The 12,692-nt window shown below is 40.7% G+C and overlaps 1 protein-coding gene across 4 annotated transcripts in view; it reads right to left on the bottom strand.

The window, feature by feature from the left end:
• MAP3K15 (mitogen-activated protein kinase kinase kinase 15) overlaps positions 1 to 12,686 on the bottom strand; it is a 134,146-nt gene extending 121,460 nt beyond the window's left edge. Inside the window, exon 1 of one of the 4 annotated variants that reach the window (XM_025201125.1) lies at positions 12,533 to 12,686. Coding sequence is in view for 3 of the 4 variants with exons in the window: in XM_025201124.1 (XP_025056909.1) it covers positions 11,632 to 11,653 (22 nt within the window). In the remaining variant the exon portion in view is untranslated. Of the gene's footprint in view, positions 1 to 11,631; positions 11,710 to 12,532 lie in introns of those variants that run through there. The other 3 variants (XM_025201124.1, XM_025201121.1, XM_025201122.1) reach the window with 3 other exon arrangements.
• Positions 12,687 to 12,692: the final 6 nt, after the last annotated feature.

Below are 12,692 nucleotides of genomic sequence, written 5' to 3'. Positions count from 1 at the left end.
TGGAGCAGAATCACACTTGCCCTGAAATCCACTTACACACTTCACAAGTGTAACTGAATCTGGCCCTCAATGTGCATTCCCTCACTCTCTGGGTGCCTAACATGACAACAATTGGGCTAGATATAGAGTCAATTGGAGCTGTTCTTTGAATATATAAAGAGATATGCAGTGCAGAAGTTCTGTGAAAAAAAGCAAGGCCTTAAGTATCTCATCATCATCTCATCACTTTTGGACATCAAAAATGAGTTGATTTTTTTTTAATTATTTTAGTCTTAATCTTTATATTTCAGTTTCCCATTAGTAAAATGAGAGCAGTGCCACCTCATTCCACAGTTATACCGTGAATATAAATAAGTATGTTAACAACTGTGAAATTTTCTGTTACAAAACTTGAGAGCACCAGAGTTTCAGTTTTGGGTTTGGGTAATGTGCATAAAAATGCATGAGGCTGCAAATGAATGGGGGGAAGGCGGGGCAGAAACAAATATTGAATTACTACCCACCTACTGAAGGAGGTGAGGGGTCCTGTGGAATACATAGTGATCATGGAATTAAACACTATAGCTTAAGGCATAGGTACAAGGTGGCCAACTTAATGTTGCACAGGTGACATTAATTTGGGAATTCCTCCCCTTTTAGTGCTTCGCCTTGGAACCTGGCACTCCCATTTAAAAAAAAAAAAGACACTAGTAAGTATGACAACTATACTTTCCTGCTCCTAGATGTATTACGACTTGAATTTAGATGTACTGATGGACACTGATGTTACACCAATGCTGTACCCACCAAGCAGTTAAATAAAAAGTAATTGGCCTGCAGGGCCATTAATCTGGTGCTTTTCATAAAGATAAAATCTATCTGTTTAAAAAGGTTTACTTGTTAGACATTGACAAATGACTTGGGTTTCACTGCTAACTGTTATGTATACTCCAGTATCCTGAAGACACCTTGGATGAATCACGGTTTCAAGTGAAAACAGTTGCAGTATTCCTATCAGTTTAATTTGGCTGAGATTATCACCCCTTGAATTTATCAAGTACTCAAATAAAAACAAAACAAAAAAACCACACCACAAAATAAAACAACCCTCCACCCCCTAAAAACTGTTGTCTAGCAAAAAGAGATTTAGGGTCTGATATTCAGAAGCGCTCTTATTAAACCTCTCTGAAAAGCAATTGATCCAAGTGTTCTTGTATCTTTAAAAAAAACCAGGGGCTCCAACTTAAATAAACCAGGTGGAAAAAAAAGATCTCAATAGTCCACCTAAATCATTCCTTCTCACCTTCTAGTCATCACTATGCATGGGTCACATTTCAAAGGCCACAAATTTAGCAATTCTAGTCTTCCATCTACAGAACACCTCCTTACACTGGTAAAAGACATCCCCATTACTTGTACAATCAGCACACGTCCATCTTATTTTCAAAAAGAATAAAGATACTCTAGTCTCCACTCTAGATTCAATCAAGTTTTGCCCACTGGAACTGAATGAATACTACCTGGCTCTCTCAACTTCTGTATTTGGTGCACTCACATTTGTTTCCCATTTTTGGTTATCCACTAGCATTTGTGCAAATGAATATGTGGGAAGTTCCTATATTTGTTATAATTGCCTGTATTCAGAAATCAATACAAATAGTTATTTGCTTTTTGTCATTTACTTTTGGTTTAAAAAGGATCAGCTGACCAATAGAGACCAGAGACATTAGGCCATTTAGGGGGCCAATCACATGTAGTTGTTGATGAACAGAAAATAGTTTAATTGACTAGGCACATAAGCAATCAAAACTGCCCATCTGAGCTACAAAGCAAATACTCAGATAAGTATTCACGAGTGAATAATTAGTGATTCACAGACAAGAACTGTATTTGTTGGATAATATGCCAATGCTGTTACAAATGAATGTTTGGAATTCTAACTACTGACTCTTCATTGTGGCTGACCACTGAATTCAGAACACTATTCTCCAAATTCTCTTCAAAGGTAAAATAGTCTATTTATTCTGCTGGGTCTATCTTTTTTTCTCTGCTCTGTTTAACTACACGGGAAAATGGCAGTAAATTAAAAACAGACACTGCATAATTGTCCACAGCAGCGGGTTACGTAAGAATATTTCAACTGCAGTGTTGACTAGGTCTCAGTGAACTAGTTTAAAACATAAAAAAACAACTCCAGTTTGAACGAAGGCTGAACCTTTCTTGTGGTCTGAGGAAGGTTAACTTTATTTATTTAACTTTTAGGATGGCAATGCACTTTCAAAGTTGGATCATATCCAAAAGTGAGATATAATGAAGTACTATAAGAAAGATTGTTTATGGAGTATTTTTAACTTCTATGAAACTTGGGTGTTCATCAATTTGCATGGGAAACACTATTCACTTTCCATCTCCCAATGCAGCAAAAAGAATTTCTAGACCAAGGACCTAGTATAAAATGCTAAATGGACAAATATTGGGTTTATCATTTAAAATAAAAGGGATAATTATTCAAACCCAACCTCTTGAGAGTCACCCATCATTTAATGTTGAATACCTTGGCTGGCTAGCAAACAAAGTCTGCCAAGTCTGCACAACTCCTTCAGGTCACACACTGGCCATCCTCATTTAAGAAAATCATTTGAAAACAATGCAGTAATATAGATTAGCATCTTCTATCCAATCAAATATGAGTTGACAAGAATGTAAGAGAGAACAAAATACATGAAAAAAAGAAAAGCTGCAAAATATTTCAGGATAGTAATTCCAACTATCTACCTATTCTACAGTATCCATGGACAGAAATAAAAATGTAAAAGTTTAGGACTTGATAGTTAAAGTTTAAAATCATGTCTTCCAAAAAGATTCTATCACTAATCGGATATTTCTTCCAAATAATTTTAAACTTTGTTGAAAGAAGCCTCACTATAGAAAGTCAAGTATAAAAAGACACGTTTTCTTCAGCCTTCTGCCACCATCAGCAGTGCTGTTTTACCCATGGTAGTCCAGGGAATATGTGGGAACCTTTTACTAAACCAACTATATTATTAGGGGGGATGTTTAACAAACTCCCAACAACAAAATTCCCACAAAAAAAAGAAACAGCTTAGGCTAAAAAGGAAAACAAATCACCCCCATTAATGGAGATTAAGTAAAAGTAATTGGAGGTAACAAAATATAGATTACTGCAGCAAAGTCCTCATCCAGGAAAAAGGGAGCAAACTGAGGTAAATTTCTGAGCAAACAAGGGGTAAAAATCTGTATCCAAACTCAGTGTGGAATCAAATAAAATCCTGAGGTTTGCACCACAGATAAATGGGGACTGCCAAATTGGAAGGACATGATCTCAACTAGTTCTTCCAAGCATTTCAAGTTTTCAAACATCATTGCTTTGCTCCATCCAAGTTTCCAGCCAAGTGAGCCACTCCACAAAGTGGGTTGATTTCTACTGGACAGTATCATTTTAGTAGTGGTAGTGGTGACAGCAGTTAGGAAAGGATACATAGTTCACTATTGTTGGCATACTGCTGGAAGCCAGGTCCCTGGAGTCTAGTATCTCTCCCAGTAGTATCACCAAGATATTGACCAGAAGCAGGGATAGATCCCTGAGGAAGAGGAGGAGCAGTTACCCATTACCACTGACCAAGTTCTGCTTGAGAGAAATAACTGGAGACACTACTTCTTCTTGGCCACAGCAAAAGCATTCACATTGTGGCCCCTGTCAGGTTCCAATGAAATTGGTGGATTCTACTAAACACATTGTCATCAACAGTTTCAGACTGGAGCTACTGCAGTGCTGGGTCATTTACTCCTCCAGTGTCACAAAGTTGTATCAGCAGTAGATTGCAATCCATTGTGCCAAAGGCAGCAGAAAAGTCCATCAGGACCCGCATGGAGAACTTACCTGGGTCCACGCCTATAAGGAAGTTATGTTAGTGTCACTAGAGCAGTCTTTGTGCTGCATCCTGATATGAACCCTGCATGCAAGGCATCCAGGATGCTGGCTGATATCACATGTTGTTGCACACAGGCATTTGCTGCTTTCTCAGTTGCCTTGGAGGAGGCTGGAGGTGTGGCAAGTTTTGCTGACGGGGCCACCATTAAAGAGAGTTTCTGGGCTGAGAACTGGCTTCTTAAGACTTGGACAAGCTAGCAAACTCTTCATGGAGTCTTGTGGAAGTGAACATCTGAGGAAGCACTGAGTTTTTCCTCTCTGTGGAGTTAACACATACGCCCACTAGCCTGTGGCTCTGATATATTTCAGGGATCCTTAAGCTTTTGGCAAATCTGATGGAAACAGACTTGAGCTGGGCCCAAGTGGTAGGTAGAAAATGGGATCTGGTCTGCTGCTGGGAAGAAAATGGGAGGCCCTCCAGTACAGACCAAAGATCATCCCTTACATGAAACAGAAGGTAGAGGTAAAGCAAGAGTCATGTGAAAGGAAAAAGGAGGAATTGGTTGTACAGAGTCTTTTGGGAGGTGGGGTGAGGGGGGCGGGGAGGGAGGGGACTTACTAGTGCTAATATTGCCATAAAATATCTGTGCATCCTGAACTTGAAACCTTTATCTCCAAAACATTTTACAAATTTCATCTTCAGTAGTTTTGTTGATGCTTTGCAAAGCTAAATCCATTTTACGTTCTTTTTTTGGTCAGATGCAGTCATTATTTCAGCCAGAAGTAACAAGGGGCACTAAGGAAGAGTGAACAATATCTTAGTCATTACCAAAATCTAATCCACCTCTAGTTTTGCAAAGTGAAAAGATATCTGACTTCCCAGCCCTATTCTTCACAAACACTCAGTCAATCAGTATAAGAAGCTAAAGATACAATATATCAATTACCCACATTTATTTTCAGTCAGGCGCAATTTTTTACTTTACATAGAGAAATATTTAACTAAATATCCTTTCAATTTGCTTCATGTACATGTAATGAATTCCACATCTTCTCCACCAGACTAAGGAAAGCTGGTGATTTCTCCATTATCTTGTGGAACATGAACAAAACTAACAAAACTAACAAGATTAAATTTTTGTTTTTCACATAACAACAGTATCCTTTTCCCAAATTGACTTTAAAAGATTGAATGAAAGTCAAGTATCTATTTAGATTAAAAGAGAACATCTGAAACAAGTAATTCAGAAACAGGACTTCAAGGTACAGCAGCAGAGAGGCTGCCAATAACTAATATGGACAGTTGGTCCATTACACAGCAGTGCATAGTATGCAGTCCTGCTCAGCATAGATAACTGGTGCCAAGCACCAATACCATTTTAAACAACAGCATTTTTACTACAGATTTTTATTTTCATCTCAGATTAGTTGACAAACCTGATACTATGTGAAAGCACCATACACAGAGGAAAGTCTTAAAACTTTGTTTTCCTTCACAAAATCCAAAGCCCCATTTCATCCTGCCACTCTCCCAGCAGATATAAAACCAACAAGAAATAGCACAAAAAACTAGAATTCCTTAATGTATTTTCCAACTGTCCCATGCACAACAAACTAACAAATCTAATCTCATGTGCAGACTAATCTAAAAGTTAACATGTATTTTTTCAGTATTAGCCCAATCCTTCATCTTTTTCAGACTACTTTCTGAAGTAAACACATTCAATCATTGGAATTCATTTTAACTGTACTTCCTACCAAGTATTAACTCAGAATACTTGTAGGATAGGGCATTAAAAACAGGTTTGATAAGACAAGTGCACACTTGAACCACCAAATCGAAGTCAAGCTCAGCTAATGTTTCCTATATGTTATTCTCTTGTCCCCTGCTTTTCTTATACTTCTACTTCCCTTTCTCATCCATACCAAGAGCCATCTCACTGTGCAATACACCTCCTAAACTCCTCTTTTCCTCCTGGCCTCGCATACTCTCCCTCTCTTGGCTGCCCAAGGGGCCAACTTCAAAAGGAGCACAGGAGAGAGGACTAGGTAATACCCAGCCTATGGCATGGTGGCGGGAGTACAGCTCTGGGAAGCCAGAGAGAATACTTCCATCATCTTGAACACTTGAATAAGGCTTTGATCTTGCAATTCTTCAAAGGAAATTGATCCATTTAGTTACCTAATTTCGGATAACTCATTTTTGATCAAGTACACTCAGTCACAAACCCCATACTTGCACATTTGATATTACAGAAGCTCGCCCATGGAACATACATGAGGTAAACCACAGAGAATATATTTTGGATTTCACCATAGTCAGTAAGAAGTAGGGTTGGCAAGCCAGTCAATACTGTCAACTGACTGGTCGACTGACTTCATATTTTTTGACCATTCAAAGATTATAGCAATCTCTCCCCAATCCCCATTTTTTTTTAGCTTTCTTGACAGAAATAAGATTTTGTATTTTTTGACATATTTCTTAATGGAAACATGTGCTTTTTCCGGCTAATAGTTATTTGGACCTATTGGAAGTTTTTACAATTTTGACCAATCAATTGATGGAACTTTATTTCACCAGTCAAATACCTAACCCCAGTATAAAGTAATTTCTCATAGATGAAAAATGGAAAAGTGATGTACTCCAACATGAAGTAAAAATATGCAAGTTCATGTAGATCATTGTAAATATACCAATTTATTAGAAAATTGATCACCTACTATTATCTGACACCATCCGACTTCAGTAGCACACAACACATCTCTTTATTGCAAAAGATGAAAGAGAGAGACTGGGATAGATCTCACAATAAAATATATATGGTTGATGCGTTAGATGACGCTCTCTCAAATTTGGTTTGTGCTCCTGATTTCGGGGCTGACTTCAGATATTAAAATTAAATTTTCAAGCAACTGGGACTGATGGAAGAAGAAAGCGAATCAAGAAGAAAAACAAAGGCTTATTGAAACAAGCAACTCAGCACTAATTGCAACAGCCAGAAAAAGAACTATGACACTTCCTTATACATTCCAGGTTCTGACCTTAGGGTTCCACTTGTTGTTTAAACAGAGAAACCCAAAACAAAGATGTTTCCCTAATTAATATTAATCTGAAGTTCAAAAGGAAGGGCAACTGTTCCTTTTGCCTTGCTCAGCCCATCTTTAAATCACCTGCTGGGTTTACAGGTGAGTTGAGTTTAAACTCGCTGAGTTTACACCTCCTTGACTCCTCCTCTGTCACACATCCTCTTCTCCTCTCCCCCATGAATTAGGTCCAGAATAATTTTCATACAAACATCTCCACACAGATGCACCTGGGAGAAGTCAGTAATCACATGGCCCCTACTAGAGTTGTAGTTAGACCATGGGGCCAAAGAGACAGAGAGAGGCATATTAGACCAAGGCACTGTCATAAGGCTAAATAGCCGAGGCACAAATGGCCTATTTATGTATGCTGCCTTCATTGAGGAGCCAGTGCATGCCAAGCTAGCTTGGTATCTCTGCAGCATGCCTGATAAAAGGGCCATGAGGGAGGTTGTTGGGAGCTGAATAAATAAAAATCAAGGCTCCTGATTATAGTTTATGTGAGCATTTACCTGTGTTCTAGAAGGAAGCCCTTTAGATTCCAGGTTACAATGTGTAGCTGTATCTTTCCCAGGTCTTTCTCCCGAGACCTATTGGGCCTCCCACCAATAACTAAGCCTGATTATATATTCTGACTTCCCCATGAATACAACCTACATTTAGCCATTATCTAATCCCTATTAAGTCTCCAGGAGTACTAGCTGTTCCCATACAAACATTTTGCCCCAAGGATAAATCCACTAGGACTTAAGTCCATTGTGCCACTTCCTATAGAAGGAGATGCATAGCTTTTTTTGGTGTCTGGGGGACCTCAAGGAATCAGAGGAGAGGTTGTGCTCTGTTCCTCTATGTAGATCTCACCAGTGCCTGAGAGAAACTCGTCACCCCACCCATGTTTCAGAGAACTATCTACCTTCAGATTGGGCATCAAGCCTACTTTTTTCTCTACATGTTATTCTGAAATTTAATATTTGATGGCTGGCACACATCATCGTGTTCTGTTTGAAACAAAATCCAAAAGATACAGTGCTAGTTCCCAGTTCATAACTGCCCTGCAGTAAACTCTTGTGAAAACAAAAATGCCAAAAATAAACCAGATGTGCATGTAAGAACTGAGGGAGATATCCAATTCAAATTCCAATGGCCATTGTGTATCTTTAGAAAAATGGAAAAGGCACAGGACTTTGTTGAGTACTGTTGCTGCCCATGCTATTTACAACTTCCTCTCACTCTGGTGTGCCCCAAACCTGACCTAGAGAAGAAGTCACCCTTAAAAGAGGTCTCTTTCCATACTCGGTCCTTAAAATATCTGCTAATTATCAGATGAAGAGTGCCAATTTCAAGAAGCAGAATGTTATTTACTATGGACCCCAAAAAATGAAGCAGCCCACCAGTTATGTTTACACTGACCAGAAAAGAGAATAAAAACATTTGGTTATTATTGACCTGTACAGAATTGACTGTATAGATGACTTTGAAAAATAGACTGTCTCAATACCAAATCCTATGAACCCTCCAGCCCCCTCCCCTCCCCTCCACACACACACACACACACACACACACACACACACACACACACACACACACCAGATGATCTTGCAAATCGTTTCTGTCCCTGGAGCAAGAGATGTGAGAAGTGAAGTGAAAAGTTGGTTAACTAAGCGCCGTAGAGAAAAAGACCTTTTCAGGGGAATATTGGGACACTTACTATGGGGAGGTAGATCATAAGGTTCTGACAGCCTCCACTGAGTAGCAGGATACAAACCTCTCAGGTGATGATTAGCTTGAGTAGTCAGAACCAACCATGAAGGAAAAGGGAAAGCTTAGTACAAACATCCAAATATGTGCCTTACAGTTAGGGTGACCATACGTCCCCGTTTGGCCAGGACACTCCAGGACTCCATAGCCCAGACCTGGCTGGTTGGTTAAAAGTCCTGGGCCAGAGTCCAATAGGGAGGCAGACTGGCATGGTGTACCAGGCAGGCAGTCTGCCAGGCACCGCTGCTTCTATGCTGGAGCAAAGACATGCCACCTGCTTCAGTCTGCCTACCTTGCCTCCTGCAGGAGCAGTGGTGCCTGCCTGGCACACCATGCTGCTCTGCCTCCCCGCCAGACTCTGGCCCGGGACTTTTTACCAACTGTTTGGGTCCAGACTAAGGAATCCTGGAGCGTCCCAGCCAAACTGGGACATATGGTCACCCTGTTTATGGTGCCATTCATATGACAAATACATGTACAAATGGGCACATAAGTTGTCTATAAACTAATGCTAGGAGTTTAGTTAATGACCCGAAGAGTTGGAGATGTTCATATGCATGAGAAAAACAATGATACCGTTTGTTAGGTATTATAGGTTTACAGGCAGTCCTCGACTTAAGGCATTTCAAGTTACAACGAACAGCGTGTACAATGTTTATAAATTGATACCCTATTTCGACTTTGACATCAGTTTCAACTTTATGACGCTTGATCTGATGCCACACCAGCGAACAAGTTTGCTGTACTGCCCATCTCCCTGGAGAATAATCTGTCCAAACTTCCTTGTATACTTTCTTTAAGAAAGCAAACAAGACCCCAGAAAAACCTGCAGCCAAGACTCCTGAGAAGACTCCAGCCAAGAACCCTTCAAAAAGTCCAAACAAGAGCCCTTCAAAAAGTCCAGCCAAGTCACCTCAAATAAGTCCTTCCAAATCAATATGATTGTTATTTACAATATAAATATAACATTTAGCTATATTACTCATCTATCATTGAGTGAATACAAAATTCTGGGTTATTTTTGGTGAAAATATGGAAAATCGCTTCCTATTGCTCATCTGTGAAACATCTACTGGATATCCTGTGAGGTCAGAAATAAAGCTTTCCTGAAGTTTAAAAAAAGAATATACAATAACTGCTTTACATAAAAGGTCCTGCAAACAAGGTGGGTTAACGCAATACTGGACCTCACTGAACAATTAAGAAAAAAGGTAGCAGTTGCATAGGGATCAGTGAATGTGATCTGTTTGCATTTACCTTGTGCAAGCAGCATATGACACTAACAGAATATTTATATTCTTGCAACTTTAAAAGAGCTGTTTTTCTAAAGCTTGTGTGACTGGGGACATGACATTTCAAGTGGAAAGTTTCAACAGAAACTGGGAATTGTTCAAAAGTATCCTACTGCATACTCCAAAAACCACAATTCCACAGATGTGAAAAAAGCTAATGTTGAGCAGATAATGTTCGTATTTAAAGAAAATGAGGAAGTGATGATAAAACCAAACAAAGGTTTATATATATACAGGACGAAAAAGGGGCTGCACAGTTGCAAATTAAAGTGTCCATGAAAGATGAGAGAAGCCAAAGGAACTGATGAAATAATTGAAGGCTAATAGGTTTATTAAATGTCCAAACCAAAAAAAAAACCCTAGGTGAAGTTTGGTTGTAATGGCAATGTAAAAAAGACAAAAAGAAAGCACTTGTGAATTTGAAACAAATCAAGCAGGAGGGACTAGCCACCCCATATGATGACATGGGTCAAACAAAAAGCTTCCCACCAGTAACCAAGGAGCACGAGGCAGTAACCTTTAAGAATATATAATTTTCTATATCAACAGGCCCACAAAACTTAAACATAAGCATCCTAAAAAGAGCTAGTCAAGGGAGCTCTCTATTAATGTTAATTTTAACATACCTTAAACTGGGGAAATACCAAAAGACTAGAGGACTTCCCACGCAGTTCCAATATTTTAAAGGGTAAAAGACAGTTAGCCCAATATCAATACCAGATAAAAACATGGTGAATTTGGGACTGTATCAAGGAGCTAGCTCTAAAAATATAATTAATAACAATCAGCATGGCTTAATAATGTTAAGTTTTGTCACAAGTATGCTATCTTTAACAGGATTGCAGGTGTGGTTAATAAAGACACCCATGTTCATATACTGTAGTACTATACATGGACTTTTCCATGGTAGATAACTAAGTACCAGATAATTTTTTAAATGCTGGGGCACAGATTAGATGGATTAAAAACTAGCTGATTGACAGATCTCAAGATGATGTTAATGAGACTATAACAGTGAGTGGAACTGTTTAAACAGTCTCTCCCTTGGAACAGTTCTTGGTTGGGCACTTCTTAACGTTTTACCAACAATGTAGATGACTACGTAAAATCCTGGTTAAATATGCAGATAGTACAAAGACTGGTGGAGCACTGAGGAGTAAAACTGAAGGTAAATTTCTCCATATTAGTTTTGTCCTGTGTTCACACACACACACACACACTATCTCAGAAAGCAGCAGCAGCAACAAGAAGGGCCCAGGAGGGGGATCAAAGATTGCTGTATTAACATGAGCTCTCAATGCAAGTTGTAAGTAAAATAAAGCTAATGTAATCCTTTAGTGTGTGTAAAGGGATTCAAGTAGGGAAGTGATCTTGCCTCTGTAAACAGCACTGCTAACATGACCACTAGTGACTGGTTCAATTCTGAGAGAGACGCTTCAAAAAGGATGCAGACATACTGAAGTGTCTTTCCAGCCTTCCTGTGAATCACCTCCTCCCCTCCAAGTCCTATTCAGGTCTGTCTTGCACAAACTTTGGGGAGAACAGGAAAGTCTGTGTGACCAACAATATGCTCACAACACTTGCATGTTATGGAACAGGGTGCAACAGAACCTAAGTCATTCATACCTGGGTGCTTCACAGTCTGCATGATTCAAAGTGGGTTTCATAAAGAGGAACAAGGTGCTTGGTTGTTTGCCATGTGTCTGGATGCTCCCACACACACCCTCATTTTTGCAGGGGGGTTAGGAACCTAACTCCTATCTGGCTTCTACTGGGTAAGAAGATCACAGCTTCAAGGCCTCCACCACATACCAGAAGAGGAGAGGATGGAACTTCTGCCACCAACCCCGCTCTCCATGCACAACTGGCCAGATGTACTCCGAAAGGAGAGGGAAGGAGTTTGCCTCCCTCTGAACCAACAGAGTTGCCTGCAGCTGGAGAGGGGACCCTGGATGGAAGGAACTAGTGTTCTGAGGTGGCACAGATAATTGTCTTCCCTAGACGTGCCTCGGTCACATCCTCCTCGCCGACTGCCAGCACTGGAGTCTCAAAGGAACTTTCCCCCAGGCCAAACTGCCAGGGAACTGGGCAGGTTTTCTGACTTTTTTTCCCCGCGGCCTCTGCCACTAAACTGTCACACTGTAACCCATTCCCTGAGGCTGGGAAACCACATAGGCAGGCATGGTTCTTTAGGTGAATCCGATGCCTTTTATTAGACCAACTCAACAGTCGGAAAAAGTTTCTTAGCCAGCTTTCAGGTTGAAAAAAACCCCTTCATCTTCACCGAGTGCTTTCTTCACCAACTGGCTTCCTTGCCTGTGTGCCGGCCTCTATTAACTATTCCTTCCATCCAGGACCAGGACACTCCACCCTACCCCACCCCACCCTCCTCCAACAAGTGCAGGTGCTTCCTCAGACTGCGGAAGGGACGACAGCTTGCGAAGAAAACTGTTTCCAGCACCTTCGCAAAGTTGGCCAAGAACCAAGGCGTCACTCCAGCCCCGCGCGGACCGCGGCTCCGGCTCACCCGCGTCGTAGAAGGCGTCCAGCACGGCGGTCTCGCCGAAGTCGAGCTGGCCGAAGTGCAGCGTGGCGAGGTGCGCGCCCTCCGCCTCGCAGGCCCGCAGCAGGCAGTGGCGCGCCCCGCGTTCCGGCGCGCCCGGCCCGCTCTCGGCCAGCACGTACAC

The sequence above is a fragment of the Alligator sinensis genome, unplaced genomic scaffold (genome assembly GCF_000455745.1).
Source record: "Alligator sinensis unplaced genomic scaffold, ASM45574v1 scaffold583_1, whole genome shotgun sequence".
In the NCBI taxonomy this organism is placed as follows: domain Eukaryota; kingdom Metazoa; phylum Chordata; order Crocodylia; family Alligatoridae; genus Alligator; species Alligator sinensis.
The sequence above is the reverse complement of the archived record's forward strand: the minus strand, read 5'-3'. Positions and strand labels throughout refer to the sequence as shown.